This window comes from Papilio xuthus, unplaced genomic scaffold, assembly GCF_000836235.2.
Source record: "Papilio xuthus unplaced genomic scaffold, Pxut_1.1 DF827542.1, whole genome shotgun sequence".
In the NCBI taxonomy this organism is placed as follows: Eukaryota; Metazoa; Arthropoda; class Insecta; order Lepidoptera; family Papilionidae; genus Papilio; species Papilio xuthus.
The window spans coordinates 5,767,012-5,788,552 of NW_013531107.1; the positions used below are offsets into that span (position 1 = coordinate 5,767,012).

Consider the following 21,541-nt stretch of genomic DNA (forward strand, 5'->3'; position numbering starts at 1 on the left):
TAAAATAAAGTGCCCAATCCATTGAATACAATGCTTGGGTCCAGTTTTAATCCTCTTCTTTTTAGTGAATAGCAATCTAGTGAGGAGTCACCTGATTTTATGAAGTTAAAGTTTTAATAGATATTTGTTATTAAATTTATTTTATTTGCTTGAAAATTAATTTGAAATAAAACGAGAATTATTGTGATTACGTTTATATTACTAGCAATAATACAAATATTACTGACAGATTTAATATTTCATAAATATAGTTAAATATTTTAAATTAATGCATTTTAAATACATTTATTTATATTTAATAAATGGTAATGAAAAATCAATAAGCCTTTTTTAATGTTTAAACACTTATATAGATTACTTATGAGTATATTTGACGATGTTCATAAAATTGTTAATTACTATTTCTAAGTAATAACTAACATTTAATGTTTTTTTACACTTCTACTATCTAAATAATTATGTTCTTTGGTAATTCGATGTTATATATCTACATTAACTACGTTATATATCTATATATAGACTATTTTATAATACTAACAACTCATTTACTACCATATTAGGGCTCATAAATACAGTAGTAAATGAGATAAATTTTTATTTACAATTTATTAAAATCTAAATATCTTATTCAAAACCATTTACATTAACAACCATCGCAAATTAAAAGTATTTTACAAATTTCTATATACATTTTAGTTTATTGTATAAATGTGTTATTTACAATGTATATATGTGCCATTATTTACATCTACAATATAATATATAGCATAGATAAAATCAACAGTAAAATCATTTAATCTTATATATTTAAATGCATTGTACATTGATATTGGATTATTTTATTTATATTATTTTCTTTCGTATTGTAACGGTTCAATATATTAGCAAAACTTAAATATTATATTTCAATTACGTATATAGAATTCTAAAGATGCTTTGGGTCGCATTTTGTACTTAAACGACGCTGATTTGCTCGTTACGCCGCCCGCGACCCGGCAGTGATTCTCAGACGATGTCGTGGCAGGAGTTACCGTTGCCCGTTCTGGTCGTCTTCGTCGGTTGGGGACGACCGGATGTAACGTCGGTGTATGGCGGCGGACAATACATTACCTGAGAACAATAATGTTACATTATTCAATAGTAATATAATCGATTGTAGAAAGACATAAAATTATCGAACACAGTAAAATATCCTTTTCGTGGGTGTTACAGTATAAAATGTGAAACTAACATAAAATGTAAAAAGAAAACAGCCGAATGTCAGATCCACTATCAGTATTTTTCTCACGAATCGCGAATAAGGAGATTTGCCTGCCCTTACGAAAAGAAAACAGAAAAGTATACAAAGATTATTGGAATTGATCCCCTTAAACGCCTTAATCTGAAGACGATAAACAAAATCATAAACTATATAAAGATATCAGTCTTCTACGAAATTGTGGTAAGTCACTAATGAAATTGGCGAGTCAAATATTTTCAAAGTGTAATTACCTTCCTAAAGGCAACCCTGAAGTTCTCGGAGAGGAAAGCGTAGAGCACGGGGTTGACGCAGCTGTTCATGTAGGCAAGCACGTGTGACACAATCTGTGCCGTCACAGAGAAGTACGTTATCGTATACTTGTCCAGCGCCTTCACCAGCAGGATTATCTGCGACAAAATATTTTAAGGTTACATTACCCATCATATGGCATTCTATAATTACGTCATCAAATAATTAGAGGTATTTTACCTGAATAGGACACCAGCATACTGCGAATACCACAACCACGACAACGACCATTCTGGTGACTTTCTTTCTTCCTCTCCTGCTCTCTGCAGACACTCTTCCCCCTGGAGCACTCTTCCATAACCTCGTCAGCATACACATGTATAAAACGCTTATCAACGCTAGAGGCACCACATAAGAGGACAGGAAGAAGGATAGTTGAAATCCCCATTTGCTGTATCCATGGTCTTCTAAAAACACGCACGATGAATGATTTCTATGGAAATAGGAGTATTCCCTTTCCCCGTGACAAATTCCAACAGGTATAGCTGTGGTCAGAATAACAACCCAAATGCAACCTATAGCCATTAATGCGTTTTTCTCAGTCCTGATAGACATAGAGGCTATCGGATGTACGACTGCCATAAATCTATCCAACGACATCAAAACCAATGTGTATACTGACGCATGTGCTGTCACCACGATGAAATATTGAACAACTTTGCACCACCAGTCACCGAATGGCCATCTTGGCATTACATAATCTGTGGCAGTGAACGGCACGCAGAAGGTTACGAACAGCAAATCAGCGACAGCAAGATTGATGATGAGTAGATTGGTAGTGGATCTCATACCAGGGTTAGCGGCCACCACAAGCACGACCAGCGCATTGCCGACCAATCCGACGATACCAATGAAACCGAAGAATATCGGAACAACTCGTGATACGACTTTTTCAAGGAGCTCGCCATTTTCATATTCAGCGCTATAGTTACATCCACTGAAATTGTTTAGTTCTTCGTCGGTTAGATTCAAGCATATGCTGAAGAATTCGTCTTCTGCTGAATCCATTTTTGGTTTATACTATTACCATGTTTGCTAAAATTGTATTTTTTAGTTTTACCTGAAACAAAAAAAAATCTTAAAGAATGATTGTAAAATGCAATAAAATCTTACAGTTATCCATTAAGATTTTAAAACTATATTTAAAACAAATTTAATTTTTTTAAATAAATAAGAACTAGCCTCGCAAATGACTGGCTTATTTCGAAGAAAATAAATATGAGGCAAAAGGCAACACTTAAAATTCTCTTCCGTTAGCTCACAGTGAGCTGAGGCTCATAAATTATGTATCCCAGATGAATTATATCCCTGCACTGACTTACAATGCTACCGAACATTATTAATTCAATGTGCATCTATAATTTCATCTTGAAATGCTTTAACTTGAGGTCATTCACTTCAAATGACACTATTTTAGTGCTATTAAGACGATTTAAACTTAGCTGTAAAATTAATACCACTTGTTATAAATATTTGTTTGTGGCGATTTATAAATCAACATTTTAAAGTTACAAAATAAAACATCGAAAGCCGATACGAAATGCAATCATGACGACAATTTATACTAACTAATGCAAATAAAATATAGCCAGGATTTTTTTTACATGACTCCAAAATTAAAATGCCTATAGCGATAGAGTAAGAACAATAAATTACAAAGACGTTAGACTAATCATTATTTAAAGGAGTTGAAGCTTATAAACAAGCTGTCCTGTCAGATCCAAAGTGTTACATGTTAAAATATATTTACTAGGCCGTTGATTGATTGTATACGAGTGCGGATTGAAGATAGTTAATAAACAGGAATCTTTGGTAACAATTCATCATGATCTAACGCTGTCAGTGCATAAATGTTAGCACGTACAAATTTATCTAATCTATGTTTGCTTGCTCTGATTTGGCCTTGATCTTTCAATAGATCGTTTGCATTTTCATACTAGTTATCGCCCGCGACTCCGTCCACGCAGAATTAAAGAAATCATATACATTAGAAGCCGATGTGTTCCACCAGACTATGTTCTATATGTACGCCAAATTTCATCAAAAGCCGTTCAGCTGTTCTGAGGATACCTTCAAACAAACATACATCCGTCCATCTAAATGTTCGTATTTATAATATTAGTAAGATTTGAAAATACAAGCAAGAGACTATCTACCATTTAGATCTTCATCGTGCTTGATTATGCAACAAAAAATGTAACATAGAATAATGGTTGTGATATAATTCAAGAAATTAATTTAATTAATAGCAAAATTGTCAAAAACAACGGACACAAATGTAAACAGTCGACTAACCCTTAGTGAAGAAGTACGTGACACCATAAAGGGTTGTAAGTTAACAAAGAGTTTTCAGAAAAATGTAACCAGGCACCAGCAACAAATGACTGTCGCAGACGTCAAGTAAAAATATCTTTCCTCATTCCTCTGTCCTCGTTACTCGATAAAGACAATGGCTGTCATTTTATACTTTTACACATGACTTGCTTTCTTTTACGTATTCTTATTTATTGTTTAAAATAAAATTGTCCCTTTGAAAATTTACTTCGTTTCTTTTCCGCTTACAAAACGGATATAATAATTTAAAATTCTAGATAAAATAAGTTTTTCATTATGATAAAAACTGTCAGAGTTTCTAATTATTAAACTGACGTTGAATTATTGGAATGAAAAAGATCCAACACTCGACCCAGTTGTTCAGTATAAGTTTATACTTAGCGTCGTATTATGCAAATAGAATGGACGTTTATAACAAGAGTTAGGGTTGTTTCTTTTTGTATCATAACTTGCCCATAGACATCCGCAATTATAGATGCCCACCTTTATTCAACGGAGAAAGGGACGCAGTAAGAGAACATTTTCTTCCTCCGTCAAATCCACTTTCTCTTCCCATTTTTTCCTAATAGGAAAGGGAAGAGGACTAATAATAGGCATTCGACACGCACACTCATCAGACTGTAAGCAGAATTGCTTCCACTTCGTGCTTGTCTTCTGTGTTGTCGTGGTACTGCAGCAGGGCCCATTTGTACAACATATGTTGTTGCTAGTGTCTACCAATATTAAACTTTTTTTGCATATTATTATCAGATAACTATACGTTCCCACTGAGGCTCGGGGTCTACTGTAACTTGTTAGCAACAAAATCCGACACTGTGCGGGTGTACTGGTGCGACACTAGCATTACAAAAATGTCGACGTTTATGTCCCCTCACTAATCAGACACTTGACTTTGTAACGAAAGCGCGCCATTCGCGCCAAAGAATTCTAACTAATAATGTCTAAAACTAAAACTAGGCTATTGTCAACCATGCTAACTCGTCGCGGGTTGGTTGACATCACACATATTTTTGCATATGCCAATTGTAAAAATACAGGAAAACAAATCAGATAAGCTATTCTGTGTTTTCATTGATTTGTGTAAAGTAACCTAAAATATATTGTATGTTATTCTTTGCTCTAATTTAATGTATAAAATTAGCTAATTAGTCCAGAGCGGCGTCGTCGGTGAGGCAAACATTGTAATTAGTGTCCATCAATCATTCACTAACTCACTTTGACATAGAGCAGCACAGTATACGTACGCTAACTTTAGCAAATGACTGGCATATCTCACCAATTAATTGCCTCTAGGTTTAGATTTATACATAAATTAATTTGGTACGTTTTCCTACGAACAATTACGTATAGACGACATATATTTTCTTAGTATTCAAGCCAAACAATGCTTTACCTCATATTTAATATTGAATATACCTTATAAATAAGTAATTCAATGCAAAAATAATATCGATTTGAAATTCAACGACAGTTTGAAAGTTTTGTCATGACTTACAATCATAACAAAATATAACATACAACATTGACCGATCTTATTCGAGTACATTTTCCGTCTCAAAATATACTTGGGATAGATCAAGAGTTTTCTACAAAGAATAAAAAAACTGAAGATTGAAACAAATTCTTTGATCCTTTACAAACAAACGTTAAAGGTATACAAACGATGAAACATACTTCTCTGGTTCAAGTGTAGTGTCGGCAGATGTATGTACAGTCAGAGAGATAATGGACTTTGATGAAATATGAGCAATTTATAAGATTTATTGTGTCCTTGCGGTTGTATTTGGCAACGGCAGGACACCTCGGTGACCATTAACGCAATCTTGTGTTTAATAACATGACCGGAATACAAACACAACATTGAATCGCATTGCAGCATACATGATTGGTCTAACATGACTATACAGAGAAAAAACTACTGGCTACTTTTAATTTAAAAGAAAAGGGATCAAATAACATGGAACACCTTTTAAAAAAAAAAGAATTATTTAAATCGGACAACTAGGGGCGGAGTTATCAACGAACAAAAATAAAAAAAACATGCAGACCAATTGAGAACGTCCTTTTTGAAGTCGATTAAAAATGGATATAAGAACTTTAAACTTGTAAATATGAATTACTGACTTAAACACTCTAGTATGACAGTAACTTGAACAAAGATTTGTGTACAGACTTCAAAAAACGTGAGATTTTATTCACAGGATTTTGTATTGTTTGTAATGAATCTCATGTACATGTTTCAATTCATTGGTTTCCATGAGGCTGTCGACAATATTACAGTACAGTTGGTACAGATAGAAGACATTAGATCGGTATATCGGTAGCCAGGCGTACGGCGCGGCGTGCGACGCAGCTCTGATGATGAATGAATCACGCAGCGCTGTCGTCACAATAGCAAAGCTTTGCAATTAGTGCTCATCAATCAACTCCATGCTTGCTGGTTATAATTTGTAAACCCTAAGCCTAGTCCTTATTTACCTAGTTTAATCTTGTATTTGATTTCAGTGTTGGTGAATTATTTAATGTTTTTATGACCCAAAAATAATATATATGAGTCAGCGAATATTATTTAACTTGTTGGTCAGTCCATTTTCGTATTTTATCCATACAAACTTTTACTGAAATATCTTTAGTGCGCAATAACTTTCTAACTTATGGAGTTTGTCTATGGGGAGCAGACAATGACTTGCGCTCATAGAATTTTCTCGCTTACCCTAGGTTCGAATGTTTTAATTTTCATTTCGAATGTTTTATTTGAAATTCTTCTTATTTTTCAAATAAAGTTATAATTAATCAATGTGCCAGCTTCATGAACTTCGAGCGCAACTAGCAACTGTTTTCAGGTTAAACCTATTCATGATATGACGTTCACTGGAACACCTTTGTTTGAGTTATCGTTCAAACGCTCAACACACACACATACACACATGTTCAACTTCGCAATAACATTAAGTACTACGTAATGGTGTGTTAATACGAATGGAGAGATTATAAAAATATTATATGGACGCCAGAAATAGTTCGTATCCTAAAAACTCTTGAAATTAAACAAAAATATTTAGAGACAATTTTTGTTTACAGCGTGACTGATTTGATTTTATTGTTTGCGACTCCGTCCGCGTATTTGTCTAAAAAATTAAAAAAAATTTAGTGTTGGACTACCCTTAACATTTAGGGGGATGAAAAATATTTGTTAGCCGATTCTCAGACCTACTCAATATGCTCACAAAATTTCATGAGAATCGGTCAAGCCGTTTCGGAGGAGTATGGGAACGAAAATTGTGACACGATAATTTTATATATAAGATTATTCAGACTAACATAGTTATGACTAACGTTACATTAAAACATGCCGTGTACTTACCTACTTGTATATAAATACATTGTTTAAATAATTGTTATTATATTGTAGCTAAACTTATGTAGTATAAGAATATGATTTGCTAGCAAACATATTGATTTTACACACGTCAATAAAGTCCAAGACAAAGATAAACTGTGCAAAAGACATTTCTACAAATAACATCCCGCCCGGACTCATCTCTCTACAAAAGTTTTATTAATATGGATAGGGTTTTAGTTCAGTTAGAAACTATATTACTTGGAAATTACGAATACATTTTATTAACATTTGGAAACTTGTTTATCTTTGTCGAGAATATAACAAGATCTTTTCTAAATAAATCCAAATTTATATTTTGCCAAAACCATACTGTACTTACTATACCAGGCTATAATTTATTAAGTATTGGGACCAACTAACACGTAACACTTTTCGAATAAAAATTGGACAACCAGGAGCTTTGTTCCGAAGTAACAAAAAATTACACACGAATTGCGAACATCTTCCTTTTTGATGTCGGTTAAAAATAACGCAATATAATCTGTGAAAGAAGTGTTGTCACTCAAACCAAACAGATACCATTTTTATTAACAATTATGAATAAAGTGTCATTAGGGAATGATTTAACAATAACACTTATGTTCAATTTAGTAAATTGAACTATAGAATTTCTAACAATGCTTGGAGCGACAATGAAATTTGACCTATATACCTCTTATTGGTCACATTTTACAATGTCCGCTCATAATGTCTGTGTACACACGTGGTCTAAAACGTAAAATATTATTTTGTTGAAAATAGTTGTAAAATGTAGGTTAGCGGTAATGTACAACTCTCTTCCATTTATGATTATAAACTACTAACTAACCTCCCATAAGTACTATTTAAAAGCCGGTAAAAAAAAGTCTGATCAAAATCAGGCCAGCCGTAACGTAGATTACCCGGAACAAACTAGGATTTGCGGACAGACAAACAGAATAGGGACAGACGAAAATGAATAAAAAGTGGATTTTCTTTATTAGCAACGCAAACTTAGTTCGATAAAGGTTTTTTTATTCAATATTACATACAGACATTCTTTTATTAATTTTATAGATTTAATTACTCACACAGGAAGATAATGTTTTTGTTTTTATGTCAAATTAATTGTAACATCCTGTAGCACTATCATGATATATACAGTCAGTTGTTTTTTCTTAGTTTTGAATTTCTAAATAGTGTAATTACGTATTTGATTTCTTAGAAATCTTGCTCCGTCAGTCAAAAATAAATGCGTTGTTTGTTTGTGTGATACGATATGAATTCGTAGTATTAGATCATGAGAATCAAATAGCTGTAAAGAGTGTTTTCGTGTACATATGTGTTTAGAGTTCATTTAGTAGACAGGGCTTGACTGTTGAATTTGGAGCAGGTTTTGTTAGTAAACATATTCAGTTCTTCTAAAAGTTATTTTTATAATCAAAATATATTAAGTAGTAGAAGTTCCTGTGCGCTTCGTTTAATGTTCTTTTTTCTTAAGTTCATCATCAGCTCGTCATTACTATACGTCCCCACTGAGGGGCTCGGAGCCTACTCAAAGTCACGGGTGACTAGGCCATAGTAATTTCTTCTCAGATATGTGCAGGTTGCATCACAATGTTGTCCTTCATCGTAAGAACGTCGGATAAATGTACATATGTAAATCGGAAATCAAAAAACACATTGGTACATGATGGGATTCGAACTAAGGACCTGCAGATTGTAAGTCAAGTGCTTGACCGAGTCACCGATGCTCTTTCTTAAGTTATGTTATATATAATGAAAAATCTATTTGATTTTTTTTATAAAGATTTTATTTGATCATGAATAGTATCTAGTTATTCTCGTCAGCTCCAGTTACACTGGTGAGTGCAAGTTGTACAGACCGGTGGTATCCAGGAGAATTATTACAAATGTATTCGAAAAACCGCAAAATTTAACTTCACTGTACACCCGCACTCGGCTCACTATTTCCGCAAATAAATGACTACTACAATTGCATTAACATCAAATCGATTTGAATTTTGATGATATTACGCATTAGAATTGTGTCAATTGTAAATATGTGTGTCAACCACGCTGGCCAAGTGCGGTTTGGTTGACTACACCCATATCTTTGAATTTCTTCTCAGATATGTGCAGGTTGCATCACGATGTTTTCCTTCACCGTAAGAACGTCGGTCTTATATACATATGTAAATCAGAAATCGTAAAACATTGGTACATGGCTGGGATTCGAACCCAGGACTTGCAGATTGCAAGTCAAGTCCTTGACCCCTGAGCCATCGATGCTCTAATTCAATTTCCACATCCGTTTAATTAATATCGATTTAACTAAAGGTCTATAGAAAAGATTGAATAAATTATACAAACGAATAACTTAGTCCGGAAATAATCTAGAATAGACCATGTAGTTAATTTAATAGTGCCATTAGCAATTGAGACGTATTTAAATTCCGGAGCAGCGGGCGTACAAGTTAATACACACAGAAATAGTTCGAAACTCAATTAGTGTTGGCTGAAAATGTTATTTGACGAGACAAAATGGAAGCGACAAACTAAGTTGCTCTTCTCAAATTGATTTTATGTCGCGGTAATGTTAAGGTTGAATATTTTAATTAAATACACACTATAGCTAAGCAAAAAAGTAACCAATCATTCAAAATATCACTTATTAATTTTAGTTTTTAATATAGTAGCTGTCGCCTACACCTCTGCCCGCGCTGAATTAAAAAAAAAGTAGCAGATGTGTTCTTAAAGACTATGTTCTACATCTATGCCAAATTTCATCAAGATGCGTTCGGCCGTTCCGGAGATACCATCTAACAAACATCTATACATACATCCAACTATTTAACATTCGCATTTATAATATTAGTAAGATGGTACGATGTATTTATTTCCATTGCTGCTATGTACATACAACAATATGTACAGTATAATCTTATGCTTTAGGTGCTAAAAGTGGTTGTAAGAATCTATTATCGTCAATATTTAATTACAGAAAATTTCTAATTAAGAAGATCTTACTCGTCATAATAAATCAGCGAGAACGAAGTAGGCGATAGCTATTTATAGAGATCAGAATATTATAAAGTGGATTTCGAAGTCGTTGACTTTGATTTATAGTTACCTCAGACTAGTTATTGCTTATTGGGGTTAGTTTCAAACTTTATCATAATTGCTGTATTTTGTAATATTGCAAATATGTTTTATTGTTCGTCGCTTAAACAATTATTAATTAATTTATTTTCATAGACAAGGCTTTAAACATGTGATCTTAAACCAAAAAAATATCTTTTACTATAAAATTAGAATTTCAACCAATGGTCGACCACAAGTTTATATGACCAATGCCTTTAATATAATCTAGTTTATTTAATTAATATTTATGTTATCATTATTTTAATGTTTACTTTGATATTATTTAGCTGTAAAGTAACAGTCGTCCCAATAGGGAGTCAAACGAGACACGTGTTCATAAATTGTTAATAAGCAAATTGAAGAGGGCACTTCTAGGGCACTTAACGTTTGAACGGATTACGTCGAACCAAATTATTCGATCGAACAAATTACACTCACAAACATTATGTTTGATGGTTCATATCAAAAGACCGTAGTATACATAAAATACTAATGTACATGTTAATGTATTTTAATAAATTCGATTGAAGTTATTAAAATACATTCAAATGTTATGACTTATAAAAATAATTAATTACGTATTTTTTAATGTTAATGAAGAAAACGAGTGAATTTAGCTTTTTATTAGAAATGCGCTAAAAAAATTACTTAGTCTACTTATATCATTCATTATTATTCATATTTGTGACTTTATTACTCTACTTATTTTAAATTTTCATCAAACAGATTTGTAAATTTTCTTTTAGCTTTAGAAAATAAATTAAAAGATGATATATAAACACGACTAAACACTCACGACTAGTTTCAAGCCCATCGGGGGCCCTTCATCAGGATGAGTGGTACTGGTATTATTTCGCGGACACGGACACTATATGAGTGAGCGACGGGCCACGTCCGCGAAATAATACCAGTACCACTCATCCTGATGAAGGGCCTCCGACGTGCTACATAACTGAACTAGTCGGTGCCACCACCGTACGTATATACGTGAGTGTTTAGCCGTGTTTATATATCAGTTTAGTATAATGTCTCACGAAAGTTTGAATAATTTAAATTAAAAGATATAATTATATTTCGTTAATCTGTAGATATATACAAAATATAAACCATTAAAAATAAGGAAACTTATGTAATACGAAGTTACCACATCAAGTAATACTCGAGTCACCGTCTCCATCCGTGAGGTAACATCTATTGTTGACAAGAGTACACTTACTTGCAGAGAGGAACATATACGAGTCCTCAAAACTTGAACACATTACTATATTGTAAGAATTTCTTACATTTTATTTCTATCGTTATTCAATATCCGAATGTATTTGAATTTTAGGAATATAAAATAAATAATTCACAATATAAAAATGAGATCGGTACAATATTTGACTTAATTTTTTCATTGTTCTAGATCAGTCTTCCCCAAAGTGGGCGATAACGCCCCCTTGTGGGCGCTGCAGGTTTCAAGTTGCGGGTTATAGTAAAATTTTCGTTTAGAATTCTGCGTTAATATACATATATAGGTCACTATAATTATTTAATTTAATTTGAAGTTATAGTGGTTTTTAAATATGTGAAAATATGGGCAGTAGACAAAATAAGTTTGGGAACCACCGTTCTAAAAGGTTAAGTTTATTTTGGAAAGAGGTACTTTTCAACCCTTAACATAAAATGTCTTAAATAATTTTACAACATCTACTAAAAGTTAAAAACAACCCCTTTTATTCGCTCGTAAAGAAAAGCATTTGCTTTTAAAAATCTGAAAGTAAAAATATTTTGTAGCAATTTTTCCACTAAACAGAATAATCATTTTCCAAGAACTACGACAAAATAATGTATTAACGTAAATAAATATTCTTAGTAAATTACTGTTTGGAAAAGTAAAATAAATATTTAGTAGAAAAAACAAAGTAATCTTTTATTAAATCAACTAAATATAAACAATTAATTAAGATATTTATTGTAACTAAAACAATTAACTTCATCCAACAGTTTAAATGTTTCATTCAAGTTTATTTGCATAGAATAAATTTAATTACTCGAATATTCTTAATTAACATTCTTCAGTTTTAACAAAGGGTTTAATATTACATTTCATTTCGATGACAATATTATAAATCCACAGAGAGTAAGGCTCTATAGGGATTAAGTTAAAAAAAAACTAATTCAGTTATTAAATTATTCAAATTTTCTTGAGACATTATACTAAACTGATATATAAACACGGCTAAACACTCACGTATATACGTCCGGTGGCGGCACCGACTAGTTTCGAGCCCATCGGGGGCCATTCATCGGGATGATTGGTACTGGTATTACTTCGTGGACGCGGCCCGTCGCGCAGCAGAGTGAGCGACGGGCCGGACGAATATACGTGAGTGTTTAGCCTTTTTATGGCAGTTTAGTTGAGTTATTTTGAGTACCTGTAAACTTTATTCGTAAACATATTAAAAATAATACTTTTAAATCTGTAACAAACAACAAAATGTTGTCCGTAACTCAGAAAGGTTAAGAGTTAAGAAGGGCAACAGATTAATTTTGCAAATATGTTAAATTACTGTTCTCAAAGTTCCGCACATCATTCTTAATAAAATACCAGTTTTTAAAACGACGAATACGAAGTTCATCTGCAAAAAATATTGTAGAAAAAAATAGATTTGTTCGCATTCAGATTCTTGGCATTGAATGATTCCGTTCGTGTTCCGATTAATTTCACCGCATTATTGGAATGCTTACATTACATGTCAACTTGTGCATTACCGTGTTTAATAAACAATCAGTAGGATTGTATTCGCTCATTCGCAATTATACATTAATAGAAATATTTGAAAACACAGAAAAATATCAGTCTGTCCTCATCCTAGGCTTTATTTAATTCTTGGTCCTGACGTCTTTGATTCGTCATTCGATCCATTTCTTAAACCTAAACCTACACAATAATCTAATTAATTAAAAATATGCAAAAGATAGCAAAATGTTTGTGTACAGACATATTTGCAAGAAAATAAAACCGAAATTCGTTATATTACAAAAAAAAGTGTAGTAGAAGTTTAAAAATATATGGCAAATATATTTATGGTCTCTATAACTTCATTTAATTATTTTTAAATTGTTTTTTCCATATTAAATAACAATACTTGCATGGTTTATGTCTGCGTATCGAAAATATTGCAAGGTATACAGTGAGTATTTCGAAAATTTTAAGCGGAAAAAGCTTAAAAATAGAACTAAATAAAATACAAAAGGCGTTCACAAACGTTTGTTTATTTCAGTTATGTAGATAAAAATCTAACTGTATTGTTAAAACGGGAATTTATATACTGCGTCTATAAAAATACATTTTATAGAATTTTCACACAAAACACTTTCGAGTAATTTCTATATTCTTTAGTTATTTTTGATTCATCACGCATCACAAGTATTATTTTTAAGAAAAATGACAAACAAGTGGCAAAAGCACCTAACCTATCGTCGACAGATATTAACACATCGGGTTTCAGATAAAGACTTGTAGAAATTATTATTACGGCAAGTTTCTACTGTCCTGACACTTGTAGGCAAAACACTATTACCGTCCTTATCACACTGTTTGAAAATATAGAGATAACAATACGTTTTAATATAAGATTTACAGTAGCGATAAGCAATAGTAAAACATATTCGCTCGTTTGCAGAAGGAACATTCCAGTTTATTGTTACGTGTAAAGTGTTATTTATTTGAAATACTTGGAAAAGCTCAAGGAAGGAATTTATAGCAAAATGCACTAACAGTTTATTGGAAAGTTTACACATACACAAACTAATACCGAAAGCTCCGCGTCGGGAGCTTTTATTTTAAAACTTACGGTAGTAGAAATCTGATACGTTATTAGCATGCTGCGCCTTTATTGAAAACTAAAAAAATATTTAGATGAAACTGTAATGGTATAAAAGTGTTTTTTAACTAAAGACGATTTACTTAGTTCTTATAATACATTATTTATTAAAAACTTTTAATTTGCCTTCAGTTGCGCAATAAGTATTGTATCTAACAGCCGTTCGCCTAAAGGGTCAAATCTCTTATGGTACGTTTCTGAGACCAAAGTCCCGTTTGAAATAAATCATTATCTCTGTTTTGTCAAAGATAATGAGAGGGATGACGAATACATAGATTTTAATCTCAGAAACCAACGGTTAAAAGGTCTTATGAGAGATATAACTATTTTCGTCTGGTAAATAACCATATAACTGACATCCTCTTAACTTTACGAGTACACGACATAAACTATAACCATTTACTTGGAGAAACCTTCTCAAAATCCATTTATGTGGCTTCTTGTGCGGGATTGATTGACGTCGTTTAGTAGCTTATGCAAAGTTGTACCTGACTAAACAACTTCGTTGATAACGCCCGCGTCTCACGGATATTACTTTCGTCATACTAAAATATCTTATATTTAACTAAAGAAAATTAATTAAAATATTTTTTTATATACAGGTGTATGTTTGTATGTTTTTACTACATTTTTAGCCGACTTCAAAAAGAAGGAGGTTATCAATTCGTTTGTATGTTTTTTTTTAATGTGTGTTACCGCGTAACTCCGCCCCTGGTGCTCCAATTTTGAAAAATTGTTTTAATCGAAAGGTTTCGTTTGTTGGTGGGTTCTGTTTTTTTGAAATAATGATGTTAATGATAAAGAAGCGATTGATTTCATCACAGTTCGCGGTTTAAAATTAGCGATAAAACTGTATACAGCTTCACGTCAAATATGAATGAAATTTATAGCATAATAAAATTAACAACGTTATGCAATTCTGTGAATGAAACATGTCGATACTGAACGACAAACTGTAAATTGAAAATACCTCTGAGCTTTTATTCAAAATTGTATTATTTATTGTGTGCTCTAATCAAACGCAATCTTGTTGCAAAAATATAATTTTGAAAATTAAGTCATAATCGACAAGTCAATCTCTTATGCAAGGAATTATTAATTAATAATAATAACTATCTGTGCCCGCGACTTCGTTCGCGTGAAATACTGTTTTTGAGCTACACAGCGCGGTATACAGTAGCTGGACAATGCAACATTACTTTATTTTTCTAAAATAAACGTAGCCAAAGTTACTTCTTATTATTAATAAAAACCCTTTAAAAACGGTCCCGTAATTTCAAAGATTAGTCGAAACAAACAGACAGAAAGACAAATATAGTATTATAAAAAAAAAATTTGGTGTATGTACCGTATATATATTCATATACAAGCAGTAAAAAGGTATATTTCAATATTACAAACAGACACACCAATTTTATTTATATGTATAGATTGAGAAGCACTATAAATTGTAAATTCAATTAAAATTAGTGTGTAATCGTCATGGGGGATTGCGCGTTATTTGCGCAATTCAAATTGTACGTGACGATACCGTGTTGTCGGTATAGCAGACGGTAGCCATGACACAGATTCAGAAAGCACCGCGCCATAAACAAATATAATTTTTAATTCACTTTTTGTAATTCCTAAAATATAATCTTCCTAATATTTGATTTATATTTCTTCTTTATGTGTAACTTCTATGTTCAACAAATTGTGCATGTACTACATTATATGTTTCAATCGAAACCATTTGATTTAATAGACAGGACAACATTACCCATGTTTTGTTACATATACAGCGTGTCCCATAATTCAACGATAAAACGGTAATAGTGCATAGCCAGATCGATAACTACACGGAGAAATATGCTAAAAAACCAAAATATAATAGTTTCAGATGCTAATATTCTGAGTTATTCACATTTTATTTCATTGGTCATTGTAATAACCTTCACAACGACCTTTAATACTTCGGCCAAAATAATGTTTATTTTCCGTCCTAAATTTAATATTAATAATAATGTTTCATAATAGAAAAACTTTCTGAAGTTTTTCATCTCCGAAACGTACTGTATAAGATCTTGTCAAATTACAACACGTGCCCTATTCTTATAGACTTCGCTTTCCATTATTTTTTCAAAACTTTTTATGAGTTTTATTTTTTGTATGTCTTGAATTTTGTTATTAAAATATTAATAACTTTAGTATACACACTTTGATATACAATACTTTAGAAAGGAAAGTATTATATTAGAACTCAAAAACTTCGGAGTCGATTTCAAAAACTCTACCATTACAAAGACTCTTCTTCATCCGGGAAAAAATAAAAAAAGTCGAACAAAACAAGTCGATTTTCTTATGATTTCATTTGTTTATTTCTGTTGCATCAAATGTCAAGGTAAGGACTTTCCATAAACTATGTCCTCAATTTAATATTAAATTTCGATTTTAACCTAATCACGATGTCACTCTTTTATACCATCAAGTTTAGAATTAAATACGAAAAACCATCTCATTTGTCTATTTTTCCCCTGTAAAGTTGTAGTATTGCTACTTACAGCCGGTCCTCATACTCGGCCCAAAACACCTGACCTACTTCGCATCAAAGAATACGCATTTGAATTTTTCCAGTGGCATTCGTGTTCTAATTAAGCTGTTCTATTCAAACGGTGAATGTGTCTGTTGTGTGCTAATGGTGCGTTTCCACGGCACATATTTGTATAGACGGACAAAGGTCGGGCTGTACCATGGAAACAGCGATGTCCATGATTGTGTGAAATGCCGCTAGTAACTCCGAAACTAATGATCGATGCCGTGGAATCAAGCCCTAGTCAGTCACACGCGACTCTGTCTTCGCAGAATTAAAAAAATCTTAATTAATGACCTAAGTGATCTTCCAGACTATGTTCTACATCCATGTCAAATTTCATCGAAATCCGTTGAGTTGTTCTGAAAATATTATACATTGTAACAAACAATCATCCATCCAAACATTCGTATTTATATCATTTACAATTAAATGTATACTGAGTTTTTCGCAGTAATAATTGTTAACAAGAAATTTCCTTTCTGAATCAGCCAATAGTAAATCAAATGATATTCGATTCCGAATAATTTTGTTAAAAAATATTAAAACGATGCAAACGAAAAGATGTAATTATTAATTTCGATGGCAAGTCGTTTTTTTAATAAAATGTAAAAATATTTTTTGTTCATTTAAATAGCTAATTAAAATGAGAAATAGCAGTTTAAATATTTCGTAATTGGTGATCGCTTCAATAATCAAAGGTCGGGAGCAAAACGAAACGAATAAAAGTTGCTATTACCATTGTACAGTCCTATTTAATTGTCGTCCAATTCCCGGAGCTGCGATTTGATTCTGGTTGATAAAAAATATTAATGAATTTCAAATTGCCTGTCAGTCACTTTCCTAATTAACCAATATTTTTATGAAATATAATCTTGAACGTGTTTCTTAATTTTAAAAGCCTCAAATGATAGTTTTTAAATAAGATCATAATCTTGGGTGAATCCAAAGAGAGGTATCATTTGAAACATACTTAAACAAATGAGAAAATGCAAATTATAAGAACTAATGTAGTTTTGGAGACATATATATATCCAAATAACAATATGTATAGTACTAGTATTTATACTAGCTGTCGCCCGCAATTCCGTCCGTGTGGAACTGAAAAATAAACTTAATTAGTAGCCTATGTGTTCTTACAGTCTGTGTTTTACATCCATGTCAAATTACAGCAAGATCCATGCAACCGTTTTGGAAATACTTTCAAACAAAAATTCATCTGTCCGCATTCGCACTCATAAGTATTATTTCTCGTATTAGTAAGATGTAATAAGTATGATATTATGTTTGTTACAATCTAAAGATAACTCAAATCCTTATGGCATGCACGAAGAAAAGGATAAGAAGATTTAAGTTTAAGTTTGTAAGTTTTAAACTTATACTACTTTACAACACAAAGGATTGAAATTCGAACTAAAATTTGTTAGTCATCGCTGTTCTATAGATCTAACAACTTTGTTTCAAACTCCTTCTATTTATCGGTCACTTAGGTACTTATCAGCCGTTAAGTTTTAGCTATTTTCCATAATGAAGCCACTTCTATTGACATTGTTTCGTTCCAAAATCTAATTTCAACTTATTAATTGGCAACTCGTAGTTATTCAAGTCTAAAACGCAGCCGCTAATTGCTAGTAGAAATAAGACCTTAAACACTAACGCACTTTTCGTGCGATTGTACATGTATTGTTTTCACTAGTGCGACCACCAATCACATACAAAGTGGCACGTCATAGCTGGGTCATAATGAGGTATATCAGCTTTATCAAATAAATTTGGCAAGTCATGTTTAGATATCGCTAATATAACAGCAGTATTGCCACGATGACGGTACACATTGAGTTCACTGATAACTGGCAATTACGTTGCTATAAAAATTCAACCTCTGTTCGCCAGGTGGCAGACACAGTTCAGTTTCTTGATTATGACCCTCCCTTAGCAGATTGGGCCAGTGTCGAGTAATCTGGTTTTATTATTTACTCTGCTTATGGAGAAACCTCGTGAGCATACAAGTGGTTTAAACTTTCTAATTATCTTAAAACGTTGATTCCAAGTGACAGACTCACTCCGGATGCCTAATTTTAGTCCTTTCTCGGTTCAAGGGAAGGATGGGAAGGGGGAGGTTGATTTGATAGAACGAACAGGAGGGGAAATATTCTCTTCATGTGCGTCTCCTCCGTCGATTAAAGTGGTTCGCTATTTTGGCGAATGAAGGAGGCGTGTTTGCCAACTTTTAATATAAAAATCGACTTATTAATTGCTCATCTTAATTAACGTGTTGCCAACTAACCAGTGTGTGGGTGGGCGGAGAGCCTGTCAATATTCACCCCAGTTGACGCCACAAGAATGAGAAACTTAATGTAAACTAGAGAATGTCACAGGCATGGAATATTGGAAGTTTCTTTATAGACATGACATTTAAGTCGACTTAAAGTTTGATAAGCTATAAAGCGGCTTCTATTGCTAATAATGATTTATTATTCAAAACCTTTTTAGTGCTAAAGTGTAAGACAATCGAAGGATTCCTGTTTTATAGAGAAACAAATAAATACATCTTGTAAATTTTGGTTGTTTAGTTGAGATTAATAAAGGAAGCGAGAGAATCCAGGAGTATACCAAAAGAACTTCCGTGGGCTCTGTCTACCCCTCTGGCTTACGGGCGTGAGTTATATTGTTGTTTTTGTAATATAATATATGCATAGCATTTTTTGATACTCCCCTAGTTTTTGTATGGTTTCTTAAACATTGTCTTACTGAAAGTTTATTTTCTTATGTTAAATATTTAATTTAGAGCGGACATGTACTAAAAAAGTCATTTATATATTTAACTAGCTGACCCGACAGACGATGTCCTGTCTTACGTTTGGATATTTAATGTTCCGCGTTCTGTATTTTTTAATCTGTTAGTACTTCAAAATAATAAACATATCTAAGTAAATAAGATATAGAAAATTTTCCATCCATTCAGGCGTGATACGATGACCAAGGGAAATAGAGATTTTTTTTACATCTTACAAATATTATAAATGCGAATGTTTGGACGTATGAATGGATGTTTGTTAGAAGATATCTCCAGAACTGCTGTATAGATCACGCTGAAATGTGGCATAGTCTGGACAAACACATAGGCAACTAATTAAGTTTTTCTTATTCTGCGCGGACGGAGTCACAGGCTTTAAGTAGACGGTAGATATGTACAAATAAAATTACTGTTCATCACAAATAAAATAAACCTAAAAATATCTATTAAAATGAAAAGTCAAATCTAAGTGTTCATTTGTTAAAATATTTCTTTTAAAATTGTAACACATTTTTATAGACAAAAGAAAAATTCCCTTCGCTTTTTGAAGCCTTTTTCTTTGGTTTCTTTATATTAAACTGAAACCTGAATGTTCCCTTTTTATTTTACGATAACAATACAATGAATAAGATATTTTTTTCTGAATATTTATTTCGAAAGGTATAAAGATTTTAATATCATAATTAAACATGAATTTACTGGTTATTTTTTAATTAATTGCTTGAATTTATTAATGATAACTTACTCTATTATTTTTAAAAATTAAACATTTAAAGAGGGGAGTTTTATTTCATAACATTATCGTAAATTGTACTCAAATATGACAGCCTCTTTACTTATACAATATTAATAGAATAAACAAAACTTTTAACATAATATAATACATAAAAAACGATATTTCATAGTGCGCTTGTTTTTAAAAATAAATAAACGTGTGCGTAATATTACGGTGCAAATATAAAGCTCCAGGTTTGTTTGTAAATTATACTAATAAAATGTTAAATGTACTTACATTACATCCTGTTTTTGTGAAAAGTCCAACGGAAACAGATGTATATTAAAAAAAAATTATGGAAATTCTTACAGTTTTTTTTTGTGTATTCACTTTACTAGCAAAAATAAACTTTATTTTTAAAATAGTCTCAAAAATAATCACGACCTCACAATATTAAAAAAAAACAATTTTATTAAAAATAAAGTAAAAATTTAGTGCAAGAAAATAACTGTGAAATAATATTCAATTTAAATAATTTTACGATTCATTCTTCGTTCGATACAACTTCAAAGATTTCTAAAGGAGGAGGAACGTCCGAACACGACGGCATCCGAGCGTTGACTGAGAAACTGCGATCTGTGAGATACGAGATGGAAAGCTCTGACGGTGAAAATCACGGCCTACGAAACATCACAGGGAACCTTTGCTAATGAAATCGTGTGTTGCATGAAACGTGTTATTTTGTCCACTTGCGGACTAAATTACGACATGATTACATGTCACAAGATTCCCCTTTAACACTGCCTTTTGTGTCAAATGACCAGATAAAATATATGAATAAGGAAATGAACGCGGAATAATTACTTCACCTCTCGTTCTGTTTTATGAAGTAGCGGTCGCTCGTAACTTCGACAGCGCGGAAGAAAAAAATGAGCGTATATATCAGCTAAATTCCAGTCAAAATCGATCCAGCTGTGTCGGAGCAAACGTGGATTTGCGGATAGATAGTTGGACGGAAAACTTTACTTTACTTTTTTTAAAAGCATCACAAATATGTCATGTTTACGAAATATGATTTTATTTCGAATTGCATGCTGTCTGTATGTCTCCAATATTATTAATTGTATAGATAGATAAATAATCCAAGAGTTAGTTGTTTTTGCGCACGACTCTATTCTTATTATTGTGACTCTTAATGTCTTC

The 21,541-nt window shown here is 32.2% G+C and overlaps 1 protein-coding gene across 1 annotated transcript; it reads right to left on the bottom strand.

Moving 5' to 3' along the window:
• Nucleotides 1-843: 843 nt before the first annotated feature.
• AstA-R1 (allatostatin A receptor 1) lies at nt 844-20,947 on the bottom strand. The gene is made up of 4 exons (XM_013313590.1): nt 20,636-20,947; nt 1,730-2,609; nt 1,492-1,647; nt 844-1,110 (listed from the first exon to the last, which is right to left on the bottom strand). Exons 2-4 carry the CDS (start codon nt 2,555-2,557, stop codon nt 1,006-1,008), a joined length of 1,089 nt encoding a protein of 362 aa, XP_013169044.1. The 5' UTR covers nt 2,558-2,609; nt 20,636-20,947; the 3' UTR covers nt 844-1,005.
• Between the last annotated feature and the right edge of the window lie 594 nt (nt 20,948-21,541).